At 36.3% G+C, this 16,985-nt stretch overlaps 2 protein-coding genes across 10 annotated transcripts in view; one reads left to right on the forward strand and one right to left on the reverse strand.

Moving 5' to 3' along the window:
- The window catches only part of NLRC4 (NLR family CARD domain containing 4), a 47,143-nt gene extending 41,577 nt beyond the window's left edge, over positions 1-5,566 (forward strand). For 2 of the 3 annotated variants that reach the window (XM_019942972.3, XM_019942971.3), the window contains one exon: positions 2,213-5,566. In XM_019942972.3, the coding sequence (XP_019798531.1) occupies positions 2,213-2,505 (293 nt within the window). In that variant the 3' untranslated portion in view covers positions 2,506-5,566. The remainder of the gene's footprint in view (positions 1-2,212) is intronic. The other variant, XM_033838762.2, reaches the window with a different exon arrangement.
- Positions 1-16,985, reverse strand: part of SLC30A6 (solute carrier family 30 member 6) — a 47,477-nt gene that overhangs the window by 6,342 nt on the left and 24,150 nt on the right. For 5 of the 7 annotated variants that reach the window (XM_004327172.3, XM_019942973.3, XM_019942974.3 and 2 more), the window contains 4 exons: positions 15,472-15,574; positions 14,243-14,290; positions 13,106-13,174; positions 3,097-6,475 (listed from right to left, as the gene is read on the reverse strand). In XM_004327172.3, coding sequence (XP_004327220.1) covers positions 5,975-6,475; positions 13,106-13,174; positions 14,243-14,290; positions 15,472-15,574 — 721 coding nt within the window. In that variant the 3' untranslated portion in view covers positions 3,097-5,974. Of the gene's footprint in view, positions 1-3,096; positions 6,476-13,105; positions 13,175-14,242; positions 14,291-15,471; positions 15,575-16,985 lie in introns of those variants that run through there. The other 2 variants (XR_012325756.1, XR_012325755.1) reach the window with 1 other exon arrangement.

Raw genomic sequence — 16,985 nt, forward strand, 5'->3', positions numbered from 1 at the left:
GGCCAAATCATTCTGCCACATGGATCCTGATAATTTTCCAAGTGCTCTTTCTTGTTTTCTAATTGTATTCTTTTAAAAAAATAGCATCTTATTTTTGTTGTGTTAGACGCAGTAACTTTTTAGGGTCTCTGAAAAAAACTAGGTTTTTGATGTTAGTTTTTCCTGTTCCCTATGTTGCCTCATTTTTGTTTGGCTTTTAGTCAAAGGAACAGCCTTCCTTGTTGGCGGCTGTTCTCAATTGTCTGGTATTCCTATACTGTTCTCTTCTCATTTTAGAGTGAGGCACAAGTTGATAGGAAGCTCTGTGCACCTGAGGGAGGGGGTTAGGTTCACTGTGGGTGATGAGGAAAGAAAAATAGACTCTTCCTTTGTGGAGCCTTTCCTTGGAGGCAATTCAATACTACCTGAGAAGGATCCTTACTCCTGAAGCATGTAAGCCCAATTGCTACTGCTCTGGAAACAAAGTGGAGTTGCAAAGCCTATTGCCTTTGTGTGCTCCCAGGGCACCCTGACCTACCACAGCACCTAACACCCATCTAATTACTTTTTTTTTAATTTATTTATTTTTATTGAAGTATAGTTGATTTACAATGTTGTGCCAGTAATTACTTTATAATGTATGTTTTCGCACTATATTATAAGCCCAATGAGACAGAGACCATGTATGTCCTTTTGCATATCCCCAGCACCTAGCACAATCCGGGGTACACAGTAGGCACTCAAAAATATTTGCTGAATAAATAAATGGTAAGAGCTCTGGGTCAGGGGAACTACAGGGTGGTCTCTGGCAACACTAGAGTTTTGTTTAGGATGAAGGGACCTTCAAGGATCAGAATCCTTCTACCCAGAGGATTTGAGATTCTGCCTGAAATTTGGATCGAGCCACTTGTGTTCTCCACAGCCCACGTATAGCCTACAGCTCTAAATGTCACAGATTCCTCTTTTCTCAGTAGTTTGCTCCTCTGCAGATTAAATGAACAAAATGCATGCCCTTGATTATGGATTATATTGCTTGTTCTTGGTTCTTTTGCTTGCGCATATTCTAGTAATTATGCAAGAAGCTCTCTTATTCTTTAAGCTTGGCAGACAGCCTGTATAAAGAGCTTACCCTCTGAGGATGGAATGGGCTTGAAATTCTTCTCTGTTAAAGTTCCTTTTAGGTGGTGAAATCTGTTCTACTAGTTGGGAAGGAGAAATGAAGTTGCTCTTTGGGGAAGGAGCCTTATATACAGACACGCTAATTGGCAACCAGTATTTTGACTGACCACATGCCATGCTGGGAAGCATATGGGAAAGAGAGCAGAGGCAGAAAGGACTTGAACATGAGGGATAAGAGAGAGCAGGAAGAAAGTTACCTATAAGGAAGAGAGAAGGGCTCATTATGGGAAGGAGAAAGAGAGGAGAAAGTGAGGCCCTATGTATGAGCTAGGCTGGGCACAGGCTAAGCTGGTGTAACAAAAGACCCAACCACACTTTGGCTTACAGAACACAGAACCCCTCTCCTATAATACTCAGAAGTGGGCAGTCCAGGCAGTTGGGGTGGCTTTGCTCTGTGCAGTCTTTCAGACCCAGAAACCTACTTTTTCTTTACTCCTCCATTCCTTAGGGTGTTATCTTTGATTTCATGGTAATGGCTAGGATGTTTACTTTCCCTTTGTAGGAGGTACTTTAGAGTGCCCTATTCTGTAAGGAAAAGAGTAAGTTCCTGAGGAGTCTAGGGAGGGTTAAAAATAAGCCCAAAGTTCCAAATCTTGAGATACTGAAGGAACTTACTTACTCAAGTTCACAGTTAGGAATATTCCATATCCAAAGAAACAATAGTTAGGTAGTGTTTGCTTCTTCAGAAGAGGAAATGACCTAATATTGTCGAACTCCGACTCCAGTTTTGAAAACAGGTACTGAATATTTTAATTGCATCTCTCCTACCTCAATTTTTATGCAATTTTCCATTTCCTGGAAGAGTCAGGAAAAGGGAAAAATATATAATTCATTTATATTGGTTTGCTATACTAATTACTATTTATCAGATTCCCTTACATTTTAGGAAAAATATAATTTGCAAATATAAAGGACCAGGTTCACAATCACTGCTCTAACTACAGAGAATTCTGATTTCTTTCTTAAGCAAAGCACTAGTCCAAACATGGTCTCTTAAAAAAAAAAAAGCTGTTTTGCTTCCAGCTAACATACTTATTTCTATCTTTTTATTCAGGTGCATTTTTTGAAAAGAACCCTCTGAAAAACTTCCAACAGCTGGATTTGGCAGGAAATTGTGTGAGCAGTGATGGATGGCTTGCCTTCATGAGTGTATTTGAGAATCTTAAGCAATTGGTGTTTTTTGACTTCAGTACTGAAAGACTTTTACCTGATGCATCATTAGTCAGAAAGCTTAGCCATGTGTTATCCAAATTAACTTTTCTCCAAGAAGCTAGGCTTGTTGGGTGGCAATTTGATGACTATGATGTCAGTGTTATTAAAGGTGCTTTTAAACTAGTAACTGCTTAAATAAAGGGTACCCTAAGCCCATGAATGCTCTGGGGACCCCATTACTTTCAGCCTGGTGATTTAAAAACCTTTGCTCATCTAGTCCAACAGTCTGAAAGTAAATGGCAATCCACTATACACCTAAAAAATATCCTTCAGTGTCTGCCTAACTCACCCCTTCTAAACTTTTTCTTCTTTTACTGATATCAGGATGATGTGTGGCACCATCACCTCCCTAGCTGGCCTCTTCCATGGAAATCTACTTCCTTAGTTTCATCATTCAAATAAAAAGGAGAAGGAAAAGAGGAGGATGCCAAGAAAATGAGCCCAAAGAAGAGGAGGAAATGGGAGGGAGTTTAACTTGACATCTATAAATAGTTCTGGTGTCCCATCACTTCTACTAGGAGTATCAGTTACTTGAAGGGGACTCCTGTTTATCCTTGTATTCCCTTTGGTCTCAAGAATAGCAGATCAGCAAAATTTATATATTGTATGCACATTTACTTAGTACAGGGCCTGGCATGTACTATACTCTCAACAAGCATTTGCTGAATATGGGATAAAGTTACCAATAAAGAACAGGCCAAAATTATTTAAAAGCAGAGAGAAAACTCCATGTATGTTCTTTATTCAAACAGTTTAATTCAAACAATTTGGAATTTAAAAAGTATTTTCTTACATAAGAAGCAGATCAGACTCCCCAAAAAGATCAGCAATCTTTAGTTAAGCAAAAAATTGGCAGTTTATGAGTAGCTAAATCAGAGGCTTGAATGAGTAGCTAAACCAGTTGCTGATACGTGTATGTAATTCCATCTGTGACTTCAGAGATTAAGGAAGAAAGAAAAAATGGACCCATTATTTTGTACCCTATGGAAGCTAAGGGTACCCTGCCCTAATCTTTTCCCTACCACCTCCAAAAATAATCCTTCCCTACAAAGAAAGAAGTCTAAGAAAAATCTGTTTAATCTAAACAGATTTAAGTCGAGGCAAGTCTGAAATAAACAAAAACCAAAATGGTGTCAACCTGTAGTTTACCCTCTGCTCTCATGGCATCTCCAATTAATGGCTCGGGTATTGGCATAGGTAACACTTGGCCTGAATGCTGAGGTAGTCACTGCAAAGAAATACTAGGTACAATATTCCGTTTCACAAGTGAGCATATATTCGGCAGATTTAGTCATACAATTTTAGAGCTGATAGTTTCCAGATCAACTACTTCATCTCTCACCCTAACTTTACAGATGAGAAACCTCATAGAAGTTAAATGATAGCAATTTCTCAAACAGGATTAATCATATTCCATGAAGCTTGCTCTTAATCACAAACCATGGGTCAAGTACTTAATTCAAACTTGCTTCTTTGTCTAGCTTCAAGTAACTCTGTGGCAAGATTTACTAGTAAGGCTACTACATCTAGGCCTATGCTGGGCAAGCTTCTTATTTTCATATCCAGAACCTGGTCAGATCTTGGCAAATAAGACTTCTTTATATAATAATGCCTGGAACAATGCCACCTGAAGCAGTTGGCAATACTGAATTTCAGCAAGTAGAGCCAATTCTTTCAGAACCCATATGCAACTTCTCAAATAGTGTAGGTGGGTATCAAAGCACCTTTGGAAGGACAATGAATTGCACAGGTGTTACCTCTGCATGGGTGTTGAGGAAATAGGCATTTAACATCTCACAGAACTGTGTTCAGTACCTGGGCACTTTAAAAATCCCCTGGAGATGGAGAAGACATGCATAGCATGGCAGCACATACCTCTTAATCATCACTCAGTACACGGCAGTTCTTCAGATTTCATGCATGACCCGAATTCACGTTTAGATGAGGTCAATGGAGGAAAAATCACCCTGTAATAGTAGACCAATAATAGGTATAGTAATAGTTGGAGAACATAAGACAAATGTCAAGGAACAGGTTGCCTTATCACATTTTACAAAGTTTCACTTTCCCCGGCAGTCAAGGTAGCGTGGGCTCTATTTCTTCAGCAGGTCAAGTGCCTGAACAGGGTTGCAGATGTCAAAGACAATGATCAACTCCTCATCAAGCAAAAGTTATTTGGGACATTGTCACTTATCACAGGATGACTACAATTCTGCTCGACAGAGATGGCTTCTTAGATGTTTATGATTCTACTGTAAAGAAACAGGATTTGGGAGTGTTGCTCATATTTAAAAGAGGATGAGTTTATTGAAGAAACTTGCAAAATCTAAAAAAAAAAAAATCTTCTCTAGATAGCTGCTGATGGCTGGAAATGTCAGAAATCTTCAGGAGTACTGGATTCTAGAAAAGTCGAATCCACTCTCAAAATCCGTTTTTAAAACCTAATTATAAAACTCATGATAAAATGAAAAAAAATCTCATAGGTAATCTGTGGCGGCTGCTTGTTATACTTTTTATAAGTAATGCTGGCCATGTTAGAAAGTCCTTAACATTTGCATTTGGAAAATAATTTAAAAATAATTTACATGATTCTCACACTTCGATTCACTTTTCAATAAAGCAAAACAAAGTAAGTTAGAAACTGCCTAATGCAGATATAACAATACTGTATTCTATAACCTAGGGTCCACTATGTTTTGGTAAAATTATATAATGTAAACTCAAATTGTTCATGCAACTTTGAAAAAAGATTAAATCGTATTACTACGTATGGAATTCCACCTATTCTGGTAATATATGTGATATATTTTGTTAATAAAATGAGGAATTAAAGTCAACCAATGAAAAGGTGACAAAAAAGATAAATCTATCATTATGTCAGTATTTGGTTAAATGTAAGACAGAAAACTGGGATTCCTTCACTGCATATCACCTAAGGATTTGGTATTATTTAACCAAAATAAAACACTTTGAGAATGATGGGCCACTTACAAATGTACTGAAATTTTTTAATGAGAAAAACTATTAAAAAACTGATAAGTAAAAATTTTAAATTGTGCCAGATGGTAAAATATGTTTTAAAATTTCTGATAAAAATGTTTGCTTCTACTTTGCAAGACATAATTCAGGAGGACCTCAAAGGAAAATGTAGCAATTATGTTTGGAAAATCTATAAAAGAGACTTTTACTTTTAAAATGGATTTTTTCTTTTCCTAAAATGTGTACTCAAGAAGCATGTTTATAAATTTCACTGAAGAAAGTATTATATTTTTAATAATGTGACAAATCCACTCCATCAAGTGGCTCTCTTATAAAGGTAATGTTATATCACACTGCAGTCAACTACGAAACCAAAGATAGCAAAATTCAAATTTAGAGAAACAGCTTTCTAAAGGAAGCCTATTTAAAGCCTATAACATTTAGAAGGTTCTCACTGCCCCAAATACATTTTACAAAAATATAGTTTCATTGGTTTCATGAAATGTGAACAAACCTACTATTCTCTAATTAAATGATTTAACAGTCGATGCAACGTTGGATTACTAAATAAACTGAAAGCCAAGGAGTCAATATTCCTCATAAAAATAAATTAAATTACAGTACATCATGGTCTTGGTTGTCCAATTCTATTGTTAGTTCCATATCTACTTGGTATATTTGTAAAACCAGTCCTGAATCCTTGGGTTGCTCCAATTCCTGGAACTCCAAGTCCTTGATTAAGCATGCTGCTATAAGGTGTGTGTCCATGATTAAGACCCAAACCATAAGGTCTTGTTTGAGTATTAAGAAGAATAACTGGGCTCACGTTTTTTCCAGGGGTGTTAAATGAAAATTCTGGAGGTGGACTACTGGGTTTAGCTGGAGTTGATGTAACAGGGTTGGAATCATCAGTACCCTTTAAAGGAGGCATTGGGATTATGTGATGATCTGAAAAGTTTAGGACATTGGCTGCAACAGGCCCAGACAGTAAGGCAGGCCTGATCCAATCATCCTTGAAAATCTGAACAGTCAGAGTAGATACTAGTGTGTACAGCCTGTTGGTCACATGAGCAAGAACCATTTGTTCATTTGCATCTCGTCGAATTCTCACATGAACAGATCCAGCCTAAAAGGGACAAAATCATATGAAAGAGACTGCTTAGAATTATACTACTGAAAATTCCATTAGAAATGAACATTTTATTTATGATTTGGTTGTAACATTACTTGGTATTTTCTTTAAAACAAGAGAAAACTTAATGTCTTGATATTCCTTAAAGACTACTTAGTAGTAATTATCAATGTAAAGAGTTAATAAAATAATTTATGACTCTAAATAAAATGTGACTTTTTAAAATATTAAAAAAAGAAATCCATGTAGGAGGAAGGCAGACATGTTGTAACACAAGGCAGAATACAAATGAAGTATATGGAAAATGCACTGAAAGGTCAGAAAATGCAGGTATTAATTCAATTGAGGAAGACTTCAAAAGAAGATGGCATTTGATCTGGGTTGGTGGTCAAATGAAATTTCAAAAGGCGGAGACAGGCATTCTAAGCTGAGGGAATAGCAATTAAAACTCATGGCATGTTTGGGCAAGAATAAGCAATATTATTATATAAAAAGAAGTACAATATTTCAGGGAGCAGAAAAACAATGAAAGAGAGAAAAGACAGGAAGAAAAGGAAGAGGAAAGGAGGAAACAAATAAGGAAAGGAAGAACAGAAAGAAGAAAGATAGGTCAGGTAATAAAGGTAAAAAGAAAGGCTAGGAGGGGGTTCTAAAAACCATGAGTAAGGAGTTTTAGTTGCAGCAATCAAACAGAAGTAAAATAATTAGTGTTCAGAAAATTACAGTTATGGATAATTGCTAATTAGTTAGGAAATGACTGCAACAGTCTAGGTTAGAAATGAAGAAGGCTGAGATAGGACAGATATAGTGGGACCAGAGAGGGACAGATGGATTCATGATATTCCATGGGAGATCTTAATTCTCAACTGGATATAATGAATGAGGGAGATGAAGTCATCAAAGATGATCTCAAGGTTTCTAGCCTAGGATACTAGGATACAGAGCACCAGGCATTACAATGATGGTTATAAGTATGCTTATTAACTTGATAAGATGTTCATCATACATTTTGTCTTTAAAAGATAGTAAAATAACAGGTACAACAATGTTCATAGTTTGATTAAAACACACACACAGAAAAATACCAAGAATGATATCACATGATCATCTCAATAGATGAAGAAAAAGCATTTGACAAAATTCAACACCATTTATGATAAAAACTCTCGACAAAGTTGGTATATAGGAAACATATATCAAAATGATAAAGGCCATTTATGACAAACACACAGCTAACATCATACTCAATGATGAAAAGCTGAAAGTTTTTCCTCTAAGATCAGGAATAAGACAAGGATGCCCACTCTTGACATTTCTATTTAATATAGTATTAGAAGTCCTAGCCACAACAATCAGAGGAGAATAAGACATAAGATGCATCCAAATTGGAAGGGAAGAAGTAAAATTATCACTATTTGCAGAAGACATGATACTATATATAGAAAACCCTAAAGACTCCACCAAAAAACTATTAGAACTAATAAATGAATTCAGTAAAGTTTCAGGATATAAAACTAATATATAGAAATCTGTTGCATTTCTATATACTAATAATGAACTATCAAAAAGGAAAATCAAGAAAATCCCACTTACAACTGAATCAAAAAGGATAAAATATCTAGGAATAAATTTAACCAAGGAAGGCTTCCCTGGTAGTGCAGTGGTTAAGAACCCGCCTGCCAATGCAGGGGACACGGGTTCTAGACCTGGTCCAGGAAGATTCCACATGCTGCAGAGCAACTAAGTCTGTGAGCCACAACTACTGAGCCTGCGCTCTAGACCCTGCGAGCCACAACTACTGAAGCCTGCAGGCCTAGAGCCCATGCTCCACAACAAGAGGAGTCACTGCAATGAGAAGCCCGCGCACCACAACGAAGAGCCGCCCCCACTCGCCACAACTAGAGAAAGCCTGCGTGCAGCAACGAAGACCCAACGCAGCCAAAATAAATAAAATAAAGTTAATTAATTAAGAAAAAAAAATTTAACCAAGGAGGTAAAAGACCCATACTCTATAAGGCACCAATGAAAGAAACTAAAGATGATACCAATAAATGGAAAGATAGTTTGTGTTCATGGACTGGATGAATTAATATTGTTAAAATGTCCATACTACACAAAGCAATCTACAGATTCAATGCAACCCTATCAAAATACCCATGGCATTTTTCACAGAACTAGAACAAGTAATCCCAAAATTTATGTGGAACCACAAAAGACCCCAAATAGACAAAGCAATCTTGAGAAGGAAGAACAAAGGTATTATGCTCTCTGACTTCAAATTATACTATAAAAGTTACAGTAATCAAAACAGTATAGTACTGGCACAAAAACAGACACATAGATCAATGGAACAGAACAGAGAGCCTGGAAATAAACCCACACACATATGGTCAATTAATCGACAACAAAGGAGGTAGAAAACACAATGGGGAAAAGACAGTCCCTTCAATAAGTGGTGCTGGGAAAACTGGACAGTTACATACAAAAGAATGAAACTGGAACATTTTCTCATACCATATACACAAATAAACTTAAAACAGATCAAAGACTTAAATTTAACACCTGAAACCATAAAACTCCTAGAAGAAAACACAGGCAGTAAGGTCTTTAACATCAGTCTTCTCAGTATTTTTCTGATCTGCCTTCTCAGGCAAGGGCCACAGACGCAAAAATAAACAAACGGGACCTAATCAAACTAGAAAGCTTTTGCACAGTGAAGGAAACCATCAATAAAATGAAAAGGCAACCTAGTGAGTGGGAGAAGACATGTGCAAATGATATGTCTGATAAGGACATAAAGAACTCATACAATTCAACATCAAAAATAAAAAAACCCAATTAAAAAATGGCCTTGGGGGACTTCCCTGGTGGTCCAATGGTTAAGACTCCGTGCTTCTACTGCAGGGGGCACAGGTTTGATCCCTGGTCGGGGAACTAAGATCCCACATGCCACGTGGTGTGGCCAGGAAAAAAAAAAAAGGGGCTTGGGATTAACAAAAACACACTACTATATATAAAACAGATAACCAACAAGCACCTACTGTATAGCCCAGGGAACTCTGCTCAATATTCTGTAATAACCTATATGGGTAAAGAATCTGAAAAAGAATGAACGTATGTTTATGTATAACTAAATCAATTTGCTGTACACCTGAAACTAACACAACATTGTAAATGAACTACACTCCAATTAAAAAAAAAAGTGGGGGTGCAGGCAGAGGACCTGAACAGGCATTTTTCCAAAGAAGACGTACAAAAGGCCAACAGGAACATGAAAGGACGCTCAACATCACTCATCATCAGGGAAATGCAAATCAAAATCACAATGAGATTTCACCTCATACTTATCAAAATGGCTACTGTCAAAAAGATAAAAAATAACAAGTGTTGGCAAAGATATGGAGAAAAGGGAACCACAGTACATCACTGGTGAGAATGTAAAGTGTTACAGTCACTAGGGAAAACTGTACAGAGGTTCCTCAAAAATTAAAAACGAAAGTACCATACAATCCAACAATTCCACTCCTGGGTATTTATCTGAAGAAAATGAAAACACTAATTCAAAAAGATAAATGCACCCCAATGTTCATAGTGGCATTATTTACAATAGCCAAGATATAGAAGCAACCGAAGTGCCCACTGACAGATAAATGGATACAGACATGGTATACATGTAGAGTGGAATATTACACAGCCATAAAAAAGAATGAAATCTCGCCATTTACAACAACTTGGATGGACCTGAAGGGTATTATGCTTAGTGAAATAAGTCAGATGGAGAAAGACAAATACTGTATGTTTCCACTTATATGTGGAATCTAAAAAACAAAACAAATGAACAAACAGAATAAAACAAAAATAGACTCACAGATACAGAGAACTAATGGTTACCAGAGGAAAGAGGGGTGAGGGAAGGGGCAAAATAGGTGAAGGGTTATTAAGAGATTCAAACGAACAGTTATAAAATAAGTGTAAGTCACAGGGATGTAATATACAACACAGGGAATACAGTCAATATTTTATAATTTAGTATGGTATATAATCTATAAAAATATCAAATCACTATGTTGGGGGGAAAAAAGAATGACAGCACTTATCTCTAGATGGTAGAATTATTAAGGATTTTTGTTCTTTTTGACTTAAGTTCTAATTTTTCTAACAATGGGGTATATTTGTATAATAAAAACTTAAATAAAAATACGTACTAAAAAAACAAGCAACAGACAGAACAAAAATATATAGTAAATAAAATATACAGCAGACATTGTTGATTTTTAGATAAACTCAGATTTCAAAAAAAGAAAAAACTATAACAGCACCTAAATTAGCAAAATAGTTGGCTTAGTTACAATGGGTCTAAATCTATGGCTTGAGCACTAATAAAAGAGTTATTGCCAATCATGAGATAAAGAAAATATCTTACTGCTTGAATTTGACTTCCATTTTTATTACTTTTAAGTAAGAAAAGCCATGTCTACAAATCGAGTCATCTTTGATTTCTCCCTTTCCTTTGCCACTGTGAGATGGTAATCTCAGTTTTCACTATACAAAATTATAAAAGATACTGTATCTCCTCTTTCAGTCTGATATGGAAGTCAAAGCAATTAAAATAAGTGAAAACCAATTTCCAAGTATGAGCTTGAACAGGGTCCTATGATAATGGTGTTTGCATTAATCTATGGCTTTTGTGACAATTATTCCTGGCAGCCCAAAAGCTTGTTTTATTAATTTCCTTGGTCTTAATTAGGCATCACATTGGTGTAGCTGTTGGATGGCCAAGTTCTGAACAGCAGAGATGATTGTGTTTATAAGCCACCCAGCTAAATAAACACTTGTCTACTAGTTTGTTACTATCAATACAATTAAAAGAATGATTAAAAGTGAACTGTAAGGGGGCTTTCCCTGGTGGCACAGTGGATAGGATTCCACACTCCCAATGCAGGGAGGGCCTGGGTTCAATCCCTGGTCAGGGGATTGAACTGCGTGCTGCAACTAAGGAGCCCACGAGCCAAACTAAGGAGCTTGCTTGCCTCAACTAAGACCTGGCACAACCAAATAAATAAAATAAATTAAAAAATATTAAAAAAAAAAGTGAACTGCAAGGGACTTCCCTGGTGGCGCAGTGGTTAAGAATCCACCTGCCAATGCAGGGGACACAGGTTCGATCCTTGGTCTGGGAAGATCCCACATGCCGCAGAGCTACTAAGCCCATGTGCCACAACTACTGAGCCTGCACTCTAGAGCTCGCTACCTGCAACTACTGAGCCCACGTTCTGCAACTACTGAAGCCCACGTGCTCTAGGGCCCTCGAGCTGCAACTACTGAGTCCATGTGCTGCAACTACTAAAGCCCCCACACCTAGAGCCCATGCTCTGCAACAAGAAAAGCCCCCACTTGCCGCAACTAGAGAAAGCCTGCACGCAGCAACGAAGACCCAATGCCGCCAAAAAATAAATTAATTAATTTTTAAAAATCTTTTAGGTATAGAAGCAAAAAGATCAAGTCACATATAAAGGTGAAAAAAAAATCAGACTATGTATCATCAGGCTTTATCACCATAATGCTTTATGCCAGAGGAAAATGGAGTAATATATTTAAGAAACTCAAGGAAATAAAATATGTGCTCAGGATTTTATATCCGGCTAAATGATTTTCAAGTATAATGTTCACAACTGTTTTCAACATTCAAAAATTTAGGGAATATTGTTCCCAAGGGCCTTTCCTGAAGAATTTACTAGACAATGAGTTTTAGATATCCAAAAGACTAGAGAGGGGAAGAGAAGGAAAAGGAAGAGATGAAGCAGCCATTTTTTGCTAAAAGAGTATAAGCCTGAAACTAAAGACTGCAAAGTAGTGATATCATTGAGCTGTTGGACCAACCCTAATCTGCCTACCTCTGAAATCTGTGTTATGCTACAAAAGTCAAATCCTATTTTCTTTTTAAAAATGATATTATAGAAGAGTAGTATTTAATAACATGGAAAACTGTTCATTATATATTAAGTGAAAAGAGCAGATTATAAAACAGCATGACCTCATTTTCTAAAGAGAGTAAGTATACAAGTATTAATACCAAAACATCAATAGGATTATGGTTGTTTAAATTTGTTTTTTCTGGGTACTTTCCTGTATTTTCCTTATCATTCCTGACACAGGAATAAAATCATGCCATAACAAAATCTCTTTGGTAATGAGGTCTAAATTGGACTAGAAAACACGGAATTTTATGCTGAAGCAGCTGTTATTATAACTCTTTAACAAATTCAGCAAAAATATCCAAAATAAGAATGGTAATAAAAAAGAAAATAATTGCACATTTTACTTCTGCAACATTTTTGTATTTAGGAATGTATGACTATGGATTTTTCTTTTTTGGACAGCCCAGTATTGAGATCATTTAGTTTGAAAGGAAAAAAATGAAAGAAGAAAAACAATTCTCAATTAGGTTACTAAATCCATCTACATTTTTTACTTTATTGAACAGAAATGGGAATCAAAGGATCTACAAAAATTTTAAAGAAATACTTTTTTCAGTTTTAAAAAGTATAAACTCAGTTTATAAACTTTGTTTTATAACTATGTTTTAAACTATGTTTAAACTAAAGTAATATATAGAAAGCATACCAATGAGCCAAAACCTAGGGTCCAAAAATGCTCATTTCGGACTTCCAAAACTCCATCCAACGTAGATACCTAATCAAAAACACAGAAATAGGGCTTTTGTATTTGACATATCCAACACAATTCAGTCACATTATGGATTTGCTGTAAGCCTAGAAATGACATGGCCAAACCCTGCCTGAAGACACTTACTAGCCAAGAGAAGTCCCAGACCATTCACTCCAGATACCATTTCTGCTTGTTCAATACTAAGCCAGGGCCTTCTTTTCCAGTTTATTCTCTGCACCAATCCCTCAAGAATCAGGTCTTTACTTCCCTCATTCACACCTTGTTCAACAGTGTGTAGTTCTTTTCATCTTATTAGTATAGTATATATTTATATTCAGCACTTGTGGTATCAGAATGTTTTTGTCTTCTCAATCATTCCTTTCTCCGGATCCCCTTTTAACAAATTTCTGTACAATACAGGATGTTATTTGGATATGGGCCAAAAGGAAATTCCAAGGCCAGATATACAGTGTGTGGCCCATTGATACAGTGGCACAGACCCCACTAGCTGAAGCAAGTGGCCAGCTATATTGATCAAAGTGGCCTCTGTGATACTGACAACCAATAGTTTAAAACACTCTCAACATTCAAATAATTTGATTATCTTATTCCTTCATTAGTTAACAGTTGGAATTTTATAACAATACAAAATCTAAACCTACAGATCAAGATATTAGGTGCTGAAGCAATCACCATGTAAAGGTGGCCTCTGACGTAATCAAAATCCTAGGTTTGAATACAAAATCATAAAAATCACAGCATTTATATAACAAATAGTGTGGCCTTTAGACCATTACCGTCTACACTTATTGGGTTGGCCAAAAAGGTCGTTCCGGTTTTTCATAACATCTTATGGAAAAATTCAAATGAACTTTCTGGCCAACCCAATATTTCAAGTGAATCTGGCTTCCAGACTGCGCAATTCGTCAAATTGTTCTATTTTTGTCACTATGTCATGTCTCCTACTATATCATTGTAAAGAACAAAAACTTCCCTAAAATAAAATTCTAGAAAGAGTTGAAATTATTTGTACCCACTCTTTGCATTCTCTAATTATAAATTAAAATGATTTTACTTATTATTCCATCTTACCTCTCTGATGAGTTTGTCCAACTGACCAATAACATGGGGTGGTGTTGTCTGGGGAAAAAAATAAAATAAAATATGAATCTAGAGAGAGAAAAACCTTTTCCAACAGTAGTCCTGACACTAAAAAAATTGGGTTTTACACCAGCCTTTGCTTTGTTTCACATGTGCCCTATCATGATTTAGGGAAGAAAGGCTTTAACTGACCCACTAATAAAGCAGCATCAGAAATCAGCCCATGCTTATTTCTCATATTGCAAAAATGCTGCTATCTCTAGAACCAAATAATCAATAAAAAAACTTTAAGAAAGTAAAATTTTGTATAAGGCATAACACTAAAAAACTAATCTAATTGTTATTACTGCTTCTGGAGCGGGAGATACAACCCATAAGTTTTAGAAAAGGCATGAGGGAAAGACAGAAGGAAAAGCAGTGCTTACACATTCATCTAGTCCTGGGAAACTACCTTTCTATTCAGGTGCTTGTCTACAGGTGTTCCTATTGTTTCAATAAGTAGTGATTTCGCATTTTAAATTTAAAAGTCTCACTAATTCAAGAATAGAAAATAAGAAAACAATCATAACCAGATTATACAATAGCCAAAGCACATTTATTAGGGGAAAATGAATATCTAAAAAAGATTTTAAGTAATATTGTTTTCACTTGAAACATTATTAGAGGCAAAATATTTTCATTTATGCTTTTGCCTTACAACTACATGAAGATCTGTGCCTATTTTGTGCATCAATAGAACTTCATCTGGTTCTTTTTTTAAAAAATACATTTATTTATTTATTTATTTTTGGCTGAGCTGGGTCTTTGTTGCTGCATGTGGGCTTTCTCTAGTTGCAGTGAGCGGGAGATACTCTTCATTTTGGTGCAAGGGCTTCTCACTGCGGTGGCTTTCCTTGTTGCAGAGCACAGGCTCTAGAGTGCAGGCTCGATAGTTGTGGCGCACAGGCTTAGCTGCTCCGTGGCACGTGCGATCTTCCCAGACCAGGGCTCAAACCCATGTCCCCTGCATTGGCAGGCGGATTCTTAACCACTGCGCCACCAGGGAAGTACCATCTGGTTCTTACTATTCAAATTTCAGAGATTATTGTTTGGCTTCATTTCCAACAGTGCCCTCCAGTAGCTAAAAATTTCATCATCTGGTAGAAGAACCCATATTGTTTTATAATCTGGTAAAAGAACATAGCTAATTTTAAGCATGCATATTGAAAGAAGAGCCTTACCTGGAGTAATACTTTCCCACTGTACACACTCATGGGATACATAGTGCCAAATGTCATCAGAGCAATGGCTATGGCTGATGCAGTATCTACAGCAAAATAATTACTGAAAAGAAAAAACAATTCTAAATCTCAAATGTATGCTTCACTGGGCTTTTTACAATTTAATCTACCAAACTTTAATTATCTAAAGCAACAGGACTGTTTTACCACAGCTGGCCACTACTGGCAATGAGAGCATCTCAAAGGAAAATAAAAGGTTTTCAGAATCCTTTCTTGCCAAAGTTTAGGGGGAAATAACTAATATTTATGTTAATTAGTGTGATGAGAGATGATGAAGAAAAATAATGTGAGCATTTCCCCACAATGTATTTTCAATCTACTTGTCAACTATAAATATTTCATATATATTTATTTGCTGCAACAAATAAAAACCTTTAACTAGTAATTTCTGATACAGGAAGACCAATAGAATTCATCAGTGATTCTATCAATTTTGCTGTAAACAATAACTCCAATAATTACTACTAAAATTTTTCAAATTCCCCAGGAATTTCACAAGGTGAGATTCTCCAGGAATTTGTTATAGCAATATTGTGACTGAAGTGCAACATCTCATCAGTAGTTCACTGTTCTATTAACAAGACAGACCAAAATGCCAATGGTTACAAAGCTGATCATGTACTCTTTTTCACTTTTTCCCATATGCTGGGAATAGAAACATGAGTAAAGACATAGATCCTGCCTTTGAAATGGCAGGAAACATACATGTGAAAAATATAATAAAGGACTTTGGGTACAAAGGAGAAGTCCTACAGGGTATCATGGATGCACAAAGGAGTGAATGGCAAGCCTACTGGGGTAGGGATAATGCAGAAACGCTAAATATAAAAAGAGGTGACAGGGGTTTCCCTGGTGGTCCAGTGGTTAAGACTCCGCACTTCCACTGAGGGGCACGCAGGATCGATCCCTGGTCGGGGACGTTCCAGCAGCAAAAAAAAAGAAAAAAAAAAAGAGGTGACATTTGAGCTGAGCCTTCAAGATGAGCAAGATGATGTGAGCAAGATACTGTAGACAGTGAAAGCAGCATGTGCAAGGGCATGAAAACCCTGATGCAGCAATGAAACTATCAACAGTTAAGTATATATAGACAGACGGATGGCTAGTAAGGTTGGTAGAAGCTTTACTGTGTTAACAACTTTTAATTATTTTAAGTACCCAAAAGAGAATTTTGAAACAGGAAAATATTATGTTCTGATTTGCAACTTTTAATGATCACATCAGTAGCAAAATAGCAGATAACTAAAGATGTGTGAGAATAAAAATTATAAGATCAGAAGACTATTCTAATTAGGCCAAGGAAATGATCACAAAGGCCTCAATTTAGGAAAAAGAATGGGAAGAAGGGTAAGATAATATTAAAAAGAAAGATTAAACAAGAGTAGGTGACAAGACTATTGTTTACAACAGCCAAGACATGGAAACAACTTATGTTTCTGTTGACAGATAAATGGATA

Source organism: Tursiops truncatus, chromosome 14 (genome assembly GCF_011762595.2).
Source record: "Tursiops truncatus isolate mTurTru1 chromosome 14, mTurTru1.mat.Y, whole genome shotgun sequence".
NCBI lineage: Eukaryota > Metazoa > Chordata > Mammalia > Artiodactyla > Delphinidae > Tursiops > Tursiops truncatus.